The 21,069-nt window shown below is 37.8% G+C and overlaps 2 protein-coding genes and 1 pseudogene across 3 annotated transcripts; 2 read left to right on the forward strand and 1 right to left on the reverse strand.

Moving 5' to 3' along the window:
* The first annotated feature begins 48 nt into the window (after window positions 1-48).
* Window positions 49-3,365, forward strand: LOC148733451 (uncharacterized; annotated as a pseudogene).
* Window positions 3,366-9,095: 5,730 nt separating this feature from the next.
* LOC148733452 (uncharacterized) lies at window positions 9,096-11,029 on the forward strand. The gene is made up of 2 exons (XM_088758909.1): window positions 9,096-9,413; window positions 9,817-11,029. Exons 1-2 carry the CDS (start codon window positions 9,188-9,190, stop codon window positions 9,999-10,001), a joined length of 411 nt encoding a protein of 136 aa, XP_088615035.1. The 5' UTR covers window positions 9,096-9,187; the 3' UTR covers window positions 10,002-11,029.
* LOC148733453 (uncharacterized) lies at window positions 9,415-13,511 on the reverse strand. 2 transcript variants are annotated; one of them, XM_088758907.1, is made up of 6 exons: window positions 12,593-13,511; window positions 12,270-12,373; window positions 11,643-11,758; window positions 11,403-11,447; window positions 11,068-11,163; window positions 9,415-10,569 (listed from the first exon to the last, which is right to left on the reverse strand). In XM_088758907.1, exons 1-5 carry the CDS (start codon window positions 12,853-12,855, stop codon window positions 11,152-11,154), a joined length of 540 nt encoding a protein of 179 aa, XP_088615033.1. In that variant the 5' UTR covers window positions 12,856-13,511; the 3' UTR covers window positions 9,415-10,569; window positions 11,068-11,151. The 2 variants fall into 2 exon arrangements, with proteins under 2 accessions (XP_088615033.1, XP_088615034.1); XM_088758908.1 differs by having other exon boundaries at window positions 11,403-11,460; window positions 12,593-13,507.
* Between the last annotated feature and the right edge of the window lie 7,558 nt (window positions 13,512-21,069).

Consider the following 21,069-nt stretch of genomic DNA (forward strand, 5'->3'; position numbering starts at 1 on the left):
CCAATTTGTCACTGTGGAACACAACAGAAGAAAAAAAAATGGGTTAGCCTCAGTGTTCTCAGTTACCTGTGCAGCGTGTGGTGGAAAGAATGTTGTCAAGACCTCCAGTGAACACAGGAGTGGTTAAAGAGGTCCTCTCAGTCATGATGTTAATTCAAGAGCTGTTCTTGGGTGTCTACACACAGGAATCGGTGAAACCCACCTAGATAATTTACTGTGTACATTAAATATTCCCTCTATGAACCCGGTAACTTTCAAGAGTAGAGAAAATAAAATTGGGCATGCTGTAGAGCAAGTAGGGAAAAAAAGTTGCAAAACTGCAATGTCAGAAGAAAGAAATGCTGCTATCAAAAAAGGTGCAAAAGCAGATGACCAAGGCTGCATCAATATCCCCTGCTCGTATGACATGGGTTGGCAAAAATGAGGAAAGGGGCATAACTCGTCAACTGGTCAAGCTGCAGTGATGGGTTTAACTTATGGGAGGGTTATGGATTATACTACGAGAACAAAATCCTGCAGGGTTTGCACAAATACTAGAAAAACTGGAAAAGAAGCGAAGCAACACAATTGTCAACTCAATCATATAGCATCATCAAAGGCAATGGAGCCTATGGCAGCAGTCCATTTGTTTACTGAAAGCCTAAATTCTAGAGTCAAACTATCTGTTTTTGTCGTAGATGAAGACTCCACAACAGCTGCACATATGAAAGAGAATGTCCCTTATCCTGTAGAAAAGTGGACAGACATTGTGCATGCCAAAAGATCACTAACTACAAGGTTGTATAACCTAAGCCAACGTGGGAAATTTGTAAATTCATCAGCTCTCTCACAGAAAGTTGTCAACTACTTGGTCAAATGTTTTTCTTATAGTGTGTCTCAAAATAAGGGGAATCCATCAGCCCTTCAAAAATCCTTAAAAGGCATTCTACCACACTCCTTTGGAAACCACACAAATTGCAATGAATCCTGGTGTGGTGCCAAGAAAGACTCTATTAACTATAAACACTCTGACTTACCCTATGGCAAAGATCTCTATGGTAATGACTTGAGGAAAGCTTTGGAGAGAATTTTTGATGAATATTGTACTGATGTAGCAGTTGCAAAGTTATCACCTGGGGCAAATTCGCAGAGAAATGAGGCCTTAAACAGTGTTATAGGATCAAAAAACCCCAAAATTAGATACTATGGGGCAAGTGCAAGTAATGACTTCCGAGTGGCCTGTGGCATCTCCCAAGTAAACCTTGAATACCAGTACATTAGCCAAACACTTGAGAGCCTCAACATTGAACCTGGTATACACTGTATCAGCCACATTGAAAGGATGGATCACAAGGCTACCCATGACAAACTTAGAAAAACCAGCATTAATTTCAAACGTCGAAGAGCTCAACTACATAAGCAGAAGTTAACTCTTACAGGTAAAAAACAAGCTAAAGAAGGAAACACATACCAAAGTGGAATAGGACTTAACCTTAATCCAAACGATTCTACCAAACTGATCCAAGAATTTGACATCATCAATTTGAAAATTTCAAGTGAGGAGCTGAAAACCTTTGAAACATGCATTCCTGAATTAACAATCAGACCAATGGTGGAGAAATTTCCCTATGACAGAAACACTGCTTACAATTTCGTAATTTACGATATTAAGACAAACACGTGTGGAAAAACCGCAGAAATATGTCAACATTCAGCAGTTGATCAATCAGGTTTGCACTGTTTCAACAAATATATATTGCCTTTGAGGGATGTAGAAACTCATGCTACAAGGGTAAATGGTTTAAGTGTCCGAACAGCCAGAGAAGTCAGGACCCTGTTCAAAGACAATCAACCAGTAGAAACTGCGTCACTTGGAAAGTCACTGGAAAATTTTCTAACCTTCTTGGAGAAAACTGTCAGGCGTGTGAAAAGCGATAATAATATTTATACTGTTTTAATCGGGCACAGCTCTCGGGTTTTCGATACTCCAACCCTTCTTCGTCAAGGTGGACATCAACTTTGTGAAAAACTTTCCTGTCGTAACGTTTTCTTTTCTGACACTCTCCCTGTGATGTAGAACTTGGTCAAACGTAAACATCCGTCACTGGTCTCATCGGATGGTTCCACAGTTAAATTAAATCTACAATCCATTTACCAGACACTTTTCCATGTACCTTTCCCCGCACACGATGCAATGGAGGATGTTAAAGCTTTAAGAAGAATAGTCTTTGACTCCTGTTTGAACGTTTCAGAGGACATGTTGATAGAAAACATGTCATCAACACAGTACGCAGAAAACGACATGAAATACCTTGATCGTCGCTATGAACTCCTGCAGACGTTCCGAGGAACTCTTTACCATCCAACAAACGCAGAATTTCCCATCAAGCAACAAATTGCTGAAAAAATAGCCGGAAGTGGCATTTCATACTGAGATCTCAAAAATGTTTTCGAGAAGTTCGGAGCAAAAGGGCTTGTTGGCGTATTGTCTCTCCCTCCATCTTCAACAACTTGCAAAGCCCCGCGAGTAACAAAAACAACCCGTATTTTAGCCAAGATCGTTGAATACTTCAAAGCAGCGGAGGAAACTACAAGTAAACACGCATTTCCATATGTTTTTCCACACGCAGGTATACACTTCGCTGTGGTGGGGAAAAGTAAGCGTCTATTTCTCGGCTAATTTTCAGCTAGCACGTGCTGAAGAAAGAGCGACGAGAGCATGCGCATTACCGTAACTTGAAGAATTTCTGTTTTGATGACGTCACGAAAAACGAGGGTTTTAGAGTGATCTAAAGGCGCATATTGGGCGCGTTCCAGACTGTGAATTTTTTTGAAAATTGGCACATAGATGGGATTTTTCTTTTTCTAGCTCTTACAAAAAAATCATCGAATTTTATACATACATAAATGTAATACGCGTCAAAAATGAAAATTGCGAATTACTCCGAAAATTATGTACAGATTTTCTTGTGGCTTTATCAGTTGAAACTCCTTGAATGTTAACTCTGTTTCCCCAAAAACAAAGAAAATTCACCGCGTAGAAACCGAGAAACACCGTCTAGACGTCAGGTAGGTCAAAAAAACAAGCCAAGCATTTCTATCAATAGTTGCCATAGCAACAACTTTTAGGTTCTCAAAGGGTCTTCCATATATAGTCTAAGGCTGTAGGCTTTCATTACTGATCTTCTATGGAGTGCTGTGAGATAAAAATTTGCCGAGGGAGACTGAATTATTCATGCATATGTAATACCCAAAGCCTTGTAAATACTATATAGAGCCACCTTAAGTTCTCTATTTGCTTACACAACGCATGAGTTTGTAAGAAATGTTAGAACCACAAGGTAGGCAAATTGTGAAAATTCTTAACAAAGTTATTTGAAGGCCGGGTGAGATGGTGGAGGCTGAATGGGTGAAAAAAATAAACTGTCTAATGTTATTGTATTATAAGATTGTAAGAAGAAGACTGTAATTTTACTATTGTAATATATATATCTTAATAGACGTTTTGTTGTGTAGTATCGCTGCGTATTTTTAGGAGTTGTGCCGTATTTTGACGAGCCCGTAGGGCGAGTCAAAATACAAATAACGAGTAAAAATACTCAGCGATACTACACAAAAAAAAGTTTAATAACTTATTTATTATCCAACACGCCAGACTATTATTTCAGTGCGGGCGAATTTCCCGGATGTTTATTTACGGGGAGTGCGTGACAGAAGTATGCGAAGCGGAACGGAATTGGCGCGTTGTTGTGCTGCTGTTTCTATTTTCTGCATTAAATGAAGAAATTTTCTGGTCGTCAAGCTGTTTTTCTTCGTGCGATTCATCTAATGAACTTGGATCTATATTTGCCAGCCATTCTGACTTTTCGTCGTGGGAAATATGATTCAAATTGTCCGCCATTTGTTTTTTTTTTCGTAACTACAATCCAATTCTTCGCTTGCGCGATGCGAGAAAACCTGTTTAACCGGTACTACAATAGACGAGTACAAATACCGCGTGATATTTGTACTCGTCTATGGCGTTATTTGTACTCGCCTAGGTGTAGTTGGATAATAAACACGTATATTGAAAGATTGTAATGTACTGTAATATTAGTTAAGTGTTCTGAAAGATGTTTGTATCACAGCGTAGAGTTTCGAAAACGAGTGGGTGTTGGAAGGGAACTGTTCTTGGTTTCTTTCCAAGGTAGATATTTGTCATTGACTGTGTAAGGTGGGTGTGGTGGGGGATGGTGGATGGATCAAACCCCAATTTTTCATTTTATTCTCTGTATTGGGCGTCGATACAAACCATACAATTGATATTTGAAAGATTGATAGTTATCTCTGGTCTCGTGCTTAAGGTGATCGGGTTCCTTGGTATCCAGCCTTGGGTGGTGGAAGAAACCTGCAAAACAAGGAAACAAAAATTAAGGCCAGAATTTGAGCCATAAAAACCTTACCCGCCTTCATACTTTATCAGACTTTATCCAAAAGGATGACTAAATTAACCTAAATAAAGTGAATACATTTAAAACGACCACTGATGAGTACTGTCATGATGAACTCCAGGAATTTTGCTGTTGCTGTTGCCATTGCTGTTGCTTCTGTCGTCGAAATGACTTCATGTTAGATTTTAGCTTTTCCCCTGCTTGATTCCAGCATTAAACCATTTCATTTTGAGCCCAAAGTAGATAATTTCAGTCAAGCAACGAAGAGCAGTTAATCAATGCTCGCTAGTGAAATTCTTCTAAGATCACGAAGGTATTGTTGTGCAATAACGGCATAAATTTAGTTTCTACTAGCTTAAATTATATCTTTGAACATTCGCAGAGTGCCAGTTCAAATGAAATACTGTGCTTATATTAAAATTTTACACGAGACAGCCAAAAAAAGTAACAGAATCAGAAAATTATCCCAAGTTCCTGTTCGAAACGAATCTCAGACAGACCCATAGAAAGATAGAAAGAAAATGTAAATGTAAATCCTGGTGAACTTGAATTTATTAGGCTGATAGTTTCGAAAGAAACTGTTTGGGGCTGCGTCGGTGGGAGTAACGAAATAATTTGGAGATATCAACAAAGTTGAAATGGTAAATTGGCCACCGTAATAATTACAAAAGCTGACGTTTCGAGCGTTAGCCCTTCGTCGGAGCGAATAGAGGAATTGTGGGTTGTGTGTGCTTTTAAAGGCAGAAAATGGAGCTACGTTATTGGTGGGTGCATGGCAACGAGAAAAACATGAATAAATTAGTGGAATGAAAAGCGTTCATTGATCCCTGTGGGATTTAGACTGCCGGTTTGAAAGATGAGCTTTTGTTCAAGATTTTTACGGCTTTCCGTGCCACCTAAGTGCAAGGAAAGACCGCAGATTGCCATATGTTGCTTAGAATGATTGGGTAAATTAAAATGTCTAGCGACTGGTTTCGATGTGTCCTTGTCATTCCTTTCCACGTCTCGAAGGTGTTCTCGGAATCGGTCACCTAGTCTTCTGCCTGTTTCGCCGATGTATATCTTTTTGCAATAAGTGCAAGTTATGCAATAGATTACATTAGCGGAGGTGCGCGTGAAGTGATCGGTGATCTTAATGGATCGTTTAGGTCCCGATATTTAATCAGTGTTGTGAATGAAAGGACACGTTTTGCATCGTGCACGAGCGCATTTAAAAGTGCCTGGTTGCTCATTAGTCTGAAAAGAACTTCTGACCAAAAAATTGCCTAAGTTTTTGTCGCGTTTGAATGAAATGAGCGGAGGCTGCGAAAAGATAGTGCCTGTCTCTGGATCGTTTTGAAGTAATTTGAAGTTTTTAAGAATGATGGATTTAACTGAGTGGTTGTGAGGGTGAAACATGAGAGTGAATGGAATGCGGTCGGAATCTTCCTTATGCGACGTTTGTAGTGCTGAATGTCGATCAATAAGTTGAGCGCGGTGGTAACCGCTTGAACGACGGAAACAGGGTAACCACGTTGAACTTGAACTTGAACTTTATTTTTATTTAGACACGGTAAATCTATCAGATAAAATAATAATATTATTACAATCTATTATTACAGTTACAATCTATTTTAATCTATATAAACATGATCTAAAATTTAAAAGTAAAATAGAAAAAAATAAAGAAATTCTGCTTTACATAGATGCCGTGTGTGTTTTGTCGATTCAGAGGAAGAAATTGCGACAACCATTTCGGAAGGATTGAAGTGATTTTGCTTGCCGCAATTCAGGGGACAAGCTATTCCAGATAACCGCACCGTTATAGCTAAAGCTATTTTTCAGGAAATTGGTGCGAGGCAATGGAACAGCTAGTTTGTTTTCAGAGTTCCTTAGATTATATGGAGGATCATATTTAGTGAAAAGAGAACCAAGATAGTCGGGCGCAAGACCATGTATAGATTTATAGACCATGGTGGCCACTTGTATTTGTCGCTGAGTATCTAACCGTCTCCAGTTAAGTTGCACAAAAAGAGGATCAGCGCTTGTGTCATAACTGGAGAAGGTCAGAATACGGGCAGCCCGGTTTTGCAACTTTTGGAGCTTATTCGAAAGACCCTTGTTACAATGCCCCCAGACCTCGCTGCAGTAATTAAAATACGGTTGAACTAAGACATTGAAAACGGACTCAAGCGTGGTTCGATTAACAAAAGGCCTACAACGTTTAATTGCTCCAATGCCCGATGCGATTTTCTTGGCTATTTTTTCAATGTGCATATTCCATGAAAGGTTTTCGTCAATATGTACACCCAGAGATTTGACTGAGCTAACTTGTTTAATTATGTCACCACCTATGATTAGTTTAGGGGAAGTATCGTAGGTACCTATCCTTTGCCGCGATCCAATTAACATGAATTCAGTTTTAGATGAATTTAGAGTCAATTTGTTTGCAGTGAGCCATGTGTTAACATTGGATAGGTCGTGATTCATAACATCATTGATCATTTCTATGTTGTTACTGGCAAAGGTCAGGTGAGTATCGTCGGCATACATACGTGCAACTGAATTAGACAGGCAATTAGGAAGATCATTTATGTATAGAACAAAAAGCAAAGGTCCTAGAAGAAGGACCGTTCATCGAAGAACTGGCACATTGACTCTGATTTGTGGTGAAAATCAGAGTCATTACTACATAAACGACGAAGTCTTAGAAACTGAGAAAAAGGAATGGAATTCTTAACGTGAGATGGATGAGAAGACGAATATAACAAGTAATTATGCGAGTCTGTAGGTTTGTAATACACACTAGTGCATAAACCGTTACCTTCAATTGAAACTTTGACGTCTAAGAAGGATAAAGAATTGTCAGAAATTTCCCAAGTATATTTCAGAGCCGGGTGAAAAGAATTGACTGCAGTTATGAATTGAGTGAGCTCCTCTCTGGTAGAGGAGGTAGCGCCGATACTTGAATTTATTAGTGTCGTGAGAGTCGGCCGGTGAATATGCAAATAACAATCAGAAATGAAAATGGCGTAGCGGCGTTTTTTCAAGAACATCACGAAGAGTGAAAAGCTGCAAATTACTTCTTCAACAGAAGGGTTATGAAATTATTCTCTGATAAATGAAAAGGTGAAAGTTATGAAATCAAGCTATTTCTTTCACTAATAAATTCGTTCCCAGAGGACATTTTTGAATTAAGTAACTTGAAATAGTAAGATTTCTTTGGTGTTCTAGCATTGTTAACCCTCTAACTGCCAGAAGTGATTAGCATGTGTAACTTCCAATCCAAATAATCTTGATCTGATTTACAATGAAATGTAGATGGGAGAGTAAACAATCTGGTGAGATCTAAGGAGTTAAAGCCATTAGACTCTGGGTTACCGAGATTTTGAATTGAGATGGCAGCAAATACTTTACAGTTTCTGTATTTTCGTAAATAAGTACAACCAACAATGCAAACCGGTTCAAAAACTTGTTTTCCAACGTTTGAATTTTTCTATCCAGATATTTTCTAATTATGCTTACTCAGGATAGAATCACATCATTGAATACAATCTCCCATTCTGATTGCTTAACGAAGCGAGGTATTTAACATGGAATTGCGAGTTGAAAACTAGGCTTGGTGATATTGTTTCGCATCTATGTATACATAACGACAAGTAATGTTGTTTTCTTTTTTCTTGTTTTTATTGAATCATGCGTTTCAAGGAAAATCCATGACTTGACTCGTGAACTCCGCGTTGAATTGCACTTGTAAACCGATATCGCACGAATCGCGAAGCGATTCGTGCGATATCGGTTTTCGCTTGCAAATTTGTATGTGTAATCAAATGGCGACGAGTGAACTTAGGAAATAATATCACACGCGTTTTGTCAATATTCTGATAATTTTTTACCTAACCTTTAGGCGAGGGAAAGTATCAGAATTTTGAAAAAACGCAATTGAAATTGTTTCCTAATTTCACGAGAAAACCATTTGATTTCCTTTTAACATCTTGGGTGACAAATTACGTTCACAACCGTAATTGTTTTTACTGGTTTATTCTATCGAAAACGGAGCCTGACATGACGAAGGTTATAGTTTTCGTTTAAAACATACATTATTGTTAAAGTTCGTAATTTTCTGAGATTCTTCGCAAAAAATACCTTTCGAATTCTTCGTGCCTGTTAATAATTTTCGGCCGCTTCTTTTAATTTCGTAACTTCTTCAAGGGTCGCCGTCTTAAATCTCGACGCCATCTTGGCTCTGATCGAGATACAAGAAATGTTACCATGGCAATTTTGTAATTTCACATGTGAAATTAAGAATTAACGCTGAAATTTCGCGCCAAAACAATTAAGGAGTTGACACCTATCGTATTAAATGCGTAATTCCCTCGTCAAGTAATAAAATTTTCTACAAATTTATTTTAGCCGGCCAAATATACCTATATCTAACACAGGATTACACTGAAAAGCATGCAATAGCTAGGCTCTCGATGCTCTCGGTCAAAACATTAAAAACCACTTTGAGATTAAGAATCAGTTCCGCGAACAAATCGCGAAATATCAATTCTTGGAGCAGGCTGTCTCAATTCGCCTTTAAGCTGAGCTCATGAGCTTAGACATGAAGATGCTAACTAGGCTTTACGATGTTTATATTATCACGTCAAAAAGTTCCTTATCAGTTGTTGATAAACTATAGAAGCACCTTGAGATAAGAAGATTAAACACGATGGCGCGCTATATAAGGAAGTCTTCCCTGCGAAGACCTAGGCTCATTTGTCACTCACCGTTGACGTGCGCGGGTCAAATTTAAAATGGCGGCCGATTTGAACACTGGAAAGGAAAGGTATACGAGAATTGCTGTGCCTTTCCTGTCTTTACTTGCCCTAGAATTTGAATATCTTTATCTAACACCAAGTAGTACTTCACAGATTAGAATTTTATTAGACGAAAGTTTAATCGAGGAGTTGAACGGTTGGCCTACCGTGAACAACGAGATCGTTCGAGTAGAGAAACCACGAAAGAAAAAATCAACGCCAGGTAAGTTGGCTCTTCAACGAATCATATTTACAACAAGATTACAAACTGATATTATTCCACTATTCGCAATGTCTATGCCAATGTAATGTCAAGTCCGATCCGAGGGGGTACTTGTATAATACTGTCAGACCGTGAATCATAAATATTCAATGTGCTGTTTCCAATGATCGGGAACTCGCAAAACGGATAAATATTTCAAGGCCATATTTTGGGTCATACTTTTTAATCTAAATTGTATGCCCTTTCCTGCTAGCTACAAAATCTTATCTTGGGCTTTTAAATTTGCCGAAACATATTTTTACCCGCCATTTGCAACGTTCTCGAACGATGTCCTTACAGCGCTTTACCAGTTCAAAACAGGTTATGTTCTCATGCATCATTCTAGTTTTGCTTTCTTTGACAGTTTCCGAAGACAAGGAAGCCAGGGAAAATGCAGCGGAACCATGTGTCGAGCTGCAGCACGAGCTCATAAGTCAAGAGATCGACAATAGATGTTTGTATACAATTCTAAACCGCCACGGTTTAGAAAGCGATCTCATTTACGTAGCCAGGAAGGAAGCATTGGGATGTTACGTGGAAGATGTTTGAAAGGTCATGCCAGTCTGTGTTGTGGAAGATCTTCGGAAACGCTGGCCAAATCCTGATGGAGTGCCCTACTGTGCTCACTTTCGTTCATAAAATCAGCATTACAATACTCCATCAGCACTTCCCTCCAAAATAGTATACATTTCTTTGTATAATGACAATAAGATACAATAGAAGCTATATTGTTTCACAATACACTGTATGCCCTAATTCTGAACTCCACTATGCAATATCTTGAGGGATTGATCAGCATTTTCCATGTTCTTCTTCCACTGCTTGTACCCTAGGTTGTGATCCTACAAGGAGAAAAAAAAGGAATTGGGTTGTAGTTTATTTCCTCTCAATAAAGATTATACACAGATGCTATTTATAATAATTGTCATTGAGTCGCGAAGATTTCTGAGCATATGAATCCAAAATGATGTCATCATTCAAGAGAATTGAATGAGCATCATCAACTGAAAAAAGGAGTCATTTCAACAGAAAATGGAAAAGCAACTGAAATAATACTTTGCCTTGAACCATCCTTGATCATCAATAAACTCATTCCAAGACCAAAGCTACATCATCTCTGAAAAGGAAAGCAAACAAGTAGTAGCCTTACATCGTGACACTTTAAGAGCCTCTGCAAAACAACCTAGAAGCTGCCAAATACATACTAGGCAAGGCATATGGCAAAGCCTACAAGCATTGTCACTATTATATACATGTAAATACAAGTACTGTCTTAAATAAAATAGATGCAAATGTGAAAGAGACACTAATTTCAAATGAATTCAGTCTTGATAATAAGTTGTGATTGATCATGACCATAGATAGATTGCAACAATAACAACTTTATAAGTGAGGAAAACAATGTCAATGTGTTGTAAATTGTAAAGTGCACTCAATGCATGACATGACACGAGTGAATGATTTAGTACTTTTTTTGATCAACAAACACCAAAAGTCTTGATTATGTTTGATGCCTTTAGATTATTAGATAACATGCTGGTAACAGATTAAATAAATTATTACAAAACTGAAGAGCACCACAGTCATTGACATATGAACTTTTATACATACTTACCATGCCAGGTGTCAAAGGAATTCTTGATGCCTGTTTGCTCAAACCAATTTTTTAATGATCTGACACAGTCATGGGCTACCTCTGTTAAGTTGTATGCTAAAAGCAAGGGCATGTTTGATATGTTATGATTTTTAGTAAGACAGGAATCCCACATCATAACAGCCAAAATGGAGAAACATAGCTATCAATTTATTAAAAATGCTGCAGGGGGAGGGGGGGGGGGCAAAAATCACAAAGACGACTGATAAGATGATAGAAGGGGAAACAGACTCTCAGAAAAGTGAGGCACAAGTTATCAAATTCATGGGGCTTAGCATTCGGTTGGAATTTCTTACCTCATAGAAATAGCTGTCACTGTAGAATGCAGTCATGTCTGGCATCTGTTATCATACACTGAAAGAGTAATTAGAAAAAAAAATTAATGGAAGGAAACTGAGCATTGAAGGTAACTTGAATGAGGGTACAAAATGACCTAGCACTGCATAAGGTGTTATTTCAAATTTTGCCCACTGCAAATAACTTCAACAACACTGAACACACACAACGAACAAGTAGCTGGTTGCATGTCAACTTACATCCCCACTTGCAATATAGCCTTGCGTCGCTTTAACTTCTGCCCTTGTACCAGCCATTGTATTGTTGCACAATTCCTGAACTACAGACCTAAACCCAAATCCCTGGTCTTTATATACTGCCAAACAAAATGATACAGCTCAATAAGCTGCAAGGTACAGTAAAAGCTAGATTTAAGTCATACCCTAACTGATCATAGGGGTAAATCATGATATATATCTTGTTAACCAAGTGCGAGGGCTGTACTAGGAGAACATCGGCCCGAGGTCTTGACAGTATGGACCGAGTGCAGGGAGGTCCGTACAAAAAAAGAGCGAGGGCCGATATTCTCCTAGTACAGTCCTGAGCAAGCTTGGTTAATAAGAGATTTATCATACGACTGAAGAAAGCTTTTTAACAAGTGCAGGATCATTCAGGACAATGCCCAGTCCAACACTTAGAGAATATTGGACCGGCAATAGAGCATTTTAATTGGTTGATTTTAGATGCTGGCCCTCTGGCTGCCTGAGTCTTGTAATAAAGTTTATTACAGACTTCACAACACTGCTGTTAAAACTCAGGGAGGATCACATCCTAGAAAAAGTAAAGATAGTGTACAACAGTGTATACATTAAAAACCATGCACATACTTGTGTCTATTGTTTTGTCCATCACACAGCCAATGCCAGTGGCCTCAGTAAAACCATGATACTGAGTTTCAGTAAGTCCAGTACATGTGAATGCAGGAACCATTCTGCAAATATATTTTTTTTAGTATCACTCACCTGAGCATACAGATTTACTACAAGAAACAAAACATGGGAGAACAGAATGGAAAGCCATAATTTACATAATCGAAGAGGATATACTTGTACATGAAAACTCATCATACATATATGTGACAAATTTTCCTGGAATATTTTTCTTCGATAATACTTACTTGCAAAGTAGGTCATGTACATATTATACTCACCTAACATTGGCGTAGTACTTTGCAGGGTGTCCCAAAACTCCAGAACTGAGCCAAGTAACTGAGTCATTACACACAGGGAACTTCAATCTTACAAACGTGCCCTTGACTTGAAAAAGTAGCTGAAGCCTATATGTAATCTTCGCCACAAAATTCACACAATGGATTCTCGGCCCTTCGAGCACATCAGTCTTGGTGATGGATGAAGAGCTACTTTCCACAGCTGATGAACAAATCATTTCAAAATACGAGAGAAGTCTTTCCATTAAATCAGTATTTTGCGTGGTAGAAGTCTGTCTACCGATACCAAGAGCCGATTTAGCGTTGCTTATCCTCTGTTTGATAGCTTCCAAACGACTTTGCTGATCCTTTTTTACTTCAATTGTCAGACTGAAAATGGGTTTCGTTCTGCTGGATCTCGCCGTTCATTTGCGCGTTTGTTGATTTTTGTACGTTTCTTTTTATCTGGAGGGGAAAAGCTGTCCATTTTTCGAGTCGAATCGTAGAATAACCTCAACAAAAGGTCTCACACTAAGAGAAATTCTCTCAGACAACTCCGAAGCGAAGTAACGAATTTTACGTTCGCGTTACTGCTCGACGAGCCTCGAATATATCGCATATTGGCGCACAAATTCACTGGAACACTGCTTGCCACTGTACCGGTGAAATGAAGACTCACAATAGACAAAGATAGCCCCACGGATAGCCTGTTGGGTAGGGGAGGCTCAAAATGGCGGGCGATTTGAATTTGACTGTAACAACGCAAGTTTTTTACACGAAACGAGGAAATATTGTACTCCAAACAAAACTACTCACAGAAAAATAACGCTACTGATATTTTGCGACCGTTTCTGGGTATGTTTTATTGCTTTTGACGAGTATAACAAATTCTAAGTGTTCGTTGCGGTTCTCCTCATCGTCCGCCATCTTTATTTTTTGGGTGAATTCAAAATTAGGGGGAGGAGCTAATGCCCTTTTATAGCGCGCCTTCGTGTTTAGTACAATAGCACGTGTTCAGTTTTCGAGCATGCTATTGTACTTTGCTTTTCGTCTCAAGAACTCTGACATTATTAATGATTAGGCTCTAATATTTTTATTGAATCGCGTCTAAAAAAGTGCGATATACGTTAGTGACAAACTTCGCCTCGTGGTTGCAATTTAGTTTTGAACCGGCATTGTTCAGTCATTTCTATGATCAATAAAGTCATAGACAATGGAAAATTGTGGTCAATTTGATAAGCATACATTATCAATTGGATTCAGCTTCAAGAGCCCAAGATTTTTTATTCAATCATGAAGTACTGGATCATGGAAGCAATTGGAGAGAAAAAAAAACTTTTGAGTATCCTTTTTAATTTAGAGCTCGAACATCTAATGATTATACTCAAATACTTTTCGTGAATGTGGTTAGAATTAAATCTGTATGAGTCAGTTGCTGATGACGCCCTGTCCACACATATCGGGATATTTAAAATGTTGCGGATTCAAAACCTTAAGAGATAAATTTGAGAAACAAACATTATATCATGTTATAGTATGCTCCAAAATTAATCTGTGTTTCTCAAATTGCTTCTTGAGTTTATCATCACCTAACAAAGATCTTTTTTCGACGTGATCTCAATAAAAATCTTAGAGACTTATTGTTAAAAATGAGTGAACTCCTAGCGCTTAATCAAACAGAAAGGTATATTCCATGTTTGTTCTTAAGCTCGAAGATCTTAAAAATCAAAAACGAACTACGTACTTTGATGAGAAACGCAAAACCTTTGGCGTACCCGCATGAGAAGACACACAGGGCTTGCGCTGTAAGTATCTCGGAGTGCTCCATAATCCTCGCAAGGATCATACGTACGACAGAGCACTGGACTGTTGTGCGGGAGGTCGAGGATTCGAGCCCCGGTCGGACCAACACTCAGGTTCTTAAAATAATTGAGAAGAATTTGCTGCCTTTCTATAACATCAAGAAATGGTTAGATATTCTAGTCTTCTCGGATAGGGACGAATAAATGGAGGTCCCGTCTCCTGCAGGGTTGGGGTAGGAGACATTAATTTCCCACACACGAGATTACTGTGTGATGGATGTCCTCCCCTGGGGTGGATGGGTGGGTTTATTGGGCCCGCAGTAATTGGCGCAAGCTGTTGCGGTGTCCCTGCCGGTTCGCGAAGCTAAATAAATAAATAAAACTAATGCTATGAAGCTCTCCGGGATACTTACAGTGCAAGCCCTGTGTGTCTTCTTATGCTGATAAATACTTTTAGAGTATGCACTTTTAATTCGGTTCAAGATTCAACTTAATTTCAATAAGGCTCCGAGGGTTTAACAGTTTTGACAAAAAAAGAAAAATATTCATTTTTGTAAGGAATTGCAAGACTACCAAACTTATCAGAGATCTCAAAAGTTATTCTGAAAGAGAATTAAGAAATGACAATTATAGGAGCATGCTTACTTTTTTTTTTACTTCAAAAGAAGGGACATTCATTAATTATCGAAGGAAGAAATAATTTCAGAAAGTATTATCTACATGTATCGGAGATCCAAAATAAAATTCGATATCTTGATTTGAGCGATGTAAAATCCTGAACATCAAATTTTGTTTAGCCTCAAGAGCTGAGACTTTCAGGCTTCAGTTTGACCGAAATTTGTCATCCTAGAACTGTCATCCTGGCATATCATTATGCTAAGGCAGGCAAGAAAATTCGCCGGCCTATTATATCTAGTGCTCCCTTTTTTTTGAATAAAGAAAGCCATCAGGAAAATTAATATTAAGAACCTTTTAGATGGGTCATGCAAATGCAATGCCTGTATTACATAATAGCTTCTTATTAACTAGATTTTATATGCATGTGATTGATACATTTTGCTGTGAATGATTGTCTGTTTATCTCCGATTTTATATTTTATTGTAGATAGGAAATTTTTTGTTGCGTCCCCAATTAGCTTGGTAGCTAAATCTCTTGACACATTAATAAAGTATTCACTCACTCACTCACTCACTCACTCTGTTAATAAAAAGCATCCCGAAAAAGCAAATGAAAATCTTTTAATCGTGGCCTAGAGCAGAGTTAGGGCTTTGATATAAGTGAAACAAATAAAAAGATGTTCATGATAGCATTTAATTCATCAAACGAAGACAACTGAAAACAACCGAAAGCCAGCTCCATCGGAAAGAAGTCGAAGGTACCAGGAAGTGAAGAAATTAATTCATGTTTTGGTTTCCTGTTTCCTCATGATTGAATGAGTAAGTTTCGAATTAACTTCAAACAATCGCCAAATCCAGGTTAAATTGTTCAACGCAGACGAATAGTCTTAGATAGCTATTTTGAAATAAAATTCAACTATCTAACCTTGTTGGAAGTTGTCGTGTACCTTCCTTTCTTCTCTTTCTTTGTTTCGTGGTGCTCTCGTTTTCTATTTGATACTCATCATACGAAGAAAAAGAGACAAATATATTGTGAATACAAAGAAACCCGAGTGCTTTTCATTCTTAATAATAAAGGTCAACGATTTCAGAATCGAAAAACTCATTTGGAGCCACCACATTTTCTGCTGACAAACTTAGATTCCGTTCGTCTTACTGTAATAACTTGCTAAGCATTCGTAAAACAAATGTGTATTAAATTGGGAATAACCTAGCTAACTTTGACTTTTGGCCTTTTAACTTAAAACTAGAATGAGCGATTTAGAGAAACATTTGACTAGCAAAAATTTCGATAAAATAGTTCTCGAAATCATTATAATACATTTTTTAAAAAGGGCGAAAAAAGCTAGTCGACGACGTTTCAACGTTAACTTTAAGTCATTATTAAGTTCAAACAATGACAAAATTTTAGGCTTTAAAATACTTAAGGGTACTAGCTAAAATATTTAACAAAAATAAATAACTTAAAACTAAACAAAAAAAATTTGCACGTATGAAGTCCGTTTGCACGTTCAACTTCGGTTTGAGTATTTCGAATACTCAACGATCAAACCTAGTTTTACATCTTCTAATTTTCTACTAACAAAAACTGGCTGCGAAGTAGGGCCAGTCCTATGACTAAGATCGCGTAAATGCCTACGATCAGTAACGGAAGAGATGTGGTATTTGAAAGGAAGACTAACTGTAATTGTTTTGACTATTTTAGTCATGTTAGTATTACTTTCAATTAAGCTCGCTGAAGAGTTACTTGCATGACGAGATCTAGGAAAGTTGAGAAATAGTCGATTCAATTGGACTGACGGCGAATGAAGATATTCGAGATTGTGAGAAAATGGAATGGATTTCAGTTGCAGTTTCTTTCAATTTTTAAATTTGGTTAGTTTTGAGCCTTGACCAGAGTCACAAGGCTTAATGAGTTAATTTGTTACAAAAATGAACAGACCAACCTTATCGCATATTCTTCTTTATTTTTTCTCTCTAGCATTCTTTGACCTCCGAGCTTTTTCATTCGATTTTCTAGAGGGAAAAAGGGAAATACATCACGAATCCATGAATACCTTTTTCAAGCATGCTCGAGAAATCAACACATAAAGAGAGGGAGAAAATTCTGTGTGGAGCCTCCATATTTGATATTAAATGATCATGGAAAGACAGAATTCATTCTGGTTTCCGTTGTGTTATTGTTATGGTTGAGAAGTAGGTGCACAGCATGTAACTATTTTCAAGTCCCTGACAATAAATAAATATAAGAAAGTGATGCCTTACGTGGTCTCTGTGTGAGAGATGGGAATGAATCCTCTGGTAACCAGAAACTGTCTACAGCTACGGAGTCTACGTTATGATATTTCCACGATTACCTCTTAGGGTGGAAGGTAAGGGACGGACCATTATTTTTCTGGGAAATTCCGAAAAAAATTGTTTGTAGGGTCTGAAAAGACAAAATGAATTATTTGCAAACATAATAGGGTAAAAAAAATGTTTGCAGAGAAGTCAGGTAAGATATTTTATCACAAATGTATGTCGACAAAATAAGTGGCTATAGTACTATTTACAACGTTCTTCTTAAAATAGTTCAATAAGGCAATGGCAATATTTAGCATAACTAAAAAGAACACGGAAAAAAAATTAAAAAAAATTGTTTACATGAAGATGATGTTCGAAAAAAATTGTTAATTTATAACGTTCTTCGTAAAATAGTTCAATAAGGCAATGGCAATATTTAGCATAAATAAAAAGAATGCGGAAAGAAAATTAAAAAAGAATTGTTTACATGAAGATGATGTAGGAAAAAAATAGTTTGCGGAGACGTATATGTTTGCGGAAGAAAATTTCTCATACCCCCCTCCAGAAAAATAATGGTCCGTCCCTAAAAGGGGAAAGAACAAGTGCCGCTTAACCCTTTAATCTCTAAGAGTGACAAGCGTCTTATTTCTCCTCACAGTAAGATTGCTGAATCAAACACAAAATTCATGAGAATTTAGGAAGTGATCATTAACTAAAGAATCCTTTGATTGTCAAACAAATTCTCTTTGTCAGTGCCATTGGAATCATATAAAGAACAGTCTGGAGAAATCCAGTGTCCTACATTGTTCTCGTTCTTCCTTTTGACAATTGCTGCCGTGAGTTAATTTAACCGAAGGGCCACAACGAGAACGATAAACAGTGTGTTACTATCCTAATAATATACATGAAAAAATTTCTCAGTTCTGATTGGTTAAGATGAATGCGGTTTTCAGTTAATTCAGTGCAGAAGAGAGTTAATTCAGTGCAGAAGAGAGTTAATTCAGTGCAGAAGAGAGTTAATTCAGGGCAAAGAAAGAAACAAACCAGACATTCTGATTGGTCAGAATGATTGGTCAAGGTCAATGTCAAGGTCAATGCCAAGGTCAATGTCACTTGCAGGGTTTGAATAAATTATCTTTGCTCGTGATGCGCGCTTTTCTTCTGCATAATTATGAGAAGCTGCCTGGTATATTTTCATGTATATTATTTACAGATAATCACATGATTTTCTCATTCAATTTGGAATAAATAAGCACTTGTAAATTTTTTCAAAGACCACAAACTGCACTCGCCCTACGGGCTCATGCAATTTTGTTAGTCTGAAAAAATTTACTCGTGCTTATTTATTCCAAATTGCACTCGAAATCATGTGATTACCTATACAAAGGTAGCTTTTAATAGGTTATTTACCTGAATCGAAGAAAAGTCGTGACAAAGTGAAAACCATGAATCCTCGACAAAACCATTTGATCCAGTGCAAGAACCACTCGCCGAACTGGACAGAACAGACGGTATAAAGCAGGGTAATAGGGTCGAAATTACGTGTTTCTGGACTCCGTAGACGCTCAAATTTCTTGTAGTCATAAGCTCCATCATTTCCACGTGCAAGACTGTGCGCAGACTGTGCGCAGACTGTGCGCAGACTGTGCGCAGACTGTGCGCAGACTGTGCGCAGACTGTGAATATTAATTTTGAAAATTATTTGTAATTCAAATGACTTTTTCGACCATGAAAAGTGGGATTAAAGATAATCGACACCGAGTTCACGGTCTGATCCATTCAATTTTTAAAATGAAACAGGGGAATGCCTCACTTTAGGGATATTTTGAACTTAATTAAAGAAGTTAGATAGAGAGATGACAATATTAATAGCGCTGTAATTTTCTAGATATCGAACGTAGCCGGATGGACTTCAACTCAAAACATGTTGCTTGAACAAAATTGTTTTAGTCATTATAGAAGCGTAAACCGCGGTTACATTCTCCCTGGTCATTAACTGTCGATTAACCAGAACTTTACGATATACCGTTCTGTTTTTCTTTTTCATGGGCAAGGACATGAAGAAGGACAGCCATTTAGCACCGTAGGAACTGTGCTTCTTACGCAGTTGCTTATCTTTGGGGAACCGGAAGCAACCCTTACGAATACATAGATTCAAACGTAGACTAAGATCGAGAAGGGGTCGGTGAGATCGTAGTTGAGCGAAGGCACAACCTTCAAAGCAATTGAAAAGTACCCCTAAAGACAAATGGTCGACCCTCTTTAACAGGGGAGGGTCCCCCAGACCTACAAAGTATGATGACACGCCCACCAGATCTAAAGTATTAAATTTTGATTTATCAGAAACAATCATTCGAACACTAAAGTTACGAAATTACTTCTGAAAGGAAAATTAAACAACTAACTGAAACGCTTTATTATTCCTTACAATAATTAACAGTTGAAATAGAATTACATTCGTAACCGCCAGATTCACGAAATATCAAACACGAAGTAGCACTTGCTAGTAATGTAGAAGTTACCCTACTTTCTCTCAACATCTCAATGTTCCACTCCCAAAACAACTTTCATCCAAAACAGCCTTCACAAACGAAAATAGCTAACAACAAAAATTGGACCAGTAGAAGTCACTAAACACAACCTACGACACGTATAGCACTGAATTTTGAATATATGAAAATCTTATATGTGTACTGCGGTTTCATGAAGTGTATGGGTTCAAATCCCGTACGTGCCTGAATTTTTGTTTTCAGGCTTTCTTTCGATTCCACTAGTACATAAGTAGGGTTTATTATCGCTTTCATACATTTCATGCAACTGCAGTACACATATATGATTTTCATATATTCAAAATTAATTGATTGATTAATTAATCGATTTATATCACTTCGACGGGTTTAATACGAACCAAAATTATTACCAACTCCCAGTACTGTTGTCTTCTTTGCTCAATTGGTAGAGCATTGCACCGGTATCATACTCAGTGCTCTTGAATCAGTAATTTTGCCATCATCAGGGTTCATGGTTTAGGATATGACAGCTTTATTAACGTTGTATCTCTTTTTTTTTTTACAGTTAGGACAATACAATTTCCTTTTTTTATCATCGTATTCTGTTCTCTCTCACTGTTCTCTTTTAAAAGCTTTCTGTCCATCACAGTAAAATAAAGCTGACTAAAATTACCACTAAGTGCTTTACGGGAAATTTACTCTCACTCCATCAACCCTTAGTGTAGGCAAGAAATGTCTTAATTTGTCCTGAACACGGCGTGCAATGCATCAACAAAATGCCCGCAAAGGACCAAAGAAAGTGAATCGCAAAGCGGACACGGAACACCGGATTTTCATAGCGCCATATCCTATGGCTCACGGCGTTTTACAAATATTTGCGGGGAACTTTGACCAGACTGCAGTGAACACTATAATTTTTAGAGGAAATTTTTGCAGATGCCCTCAATTTTAGATTCAAACTAACTGCTAACCAATACAGAGAAGATGCAGGGGACGGGGCCTACGGTTTTTCGTCCTCATCTGATAAGACTAGTGTTAGGAGATTGGACACTAGTCTATAATATTATGATATGTAGGGAAACCACGAGGTAGAGATTAAAATGTTGAGTTGAATTTATCTGTAATCGTCTCTTCCCCGCCATAACAACTAGGATGTCTAACCATTTGCAGATGTCATAGCAAAGGCAGCACATTCTCCACAGTTATTTTAACACCCCGAATGCTGGTGCGGTCTGTGGCTCGAGCCCTCGACCTACCGCATGGTAGT

This window comes from Stylophora pistillata, chromosome 4 (assembly GCF_964205215.1).
Source record: "Stylophora pistillata chromosome 4, jaStyPist1.2, whole genome shotgun sequence".
NCBI lineage: Eukaryota > Metazoa > Cnidaria > Anthozoa > Scleractinia > Pocilloporidae > Stylophora > Stylophora pistillata.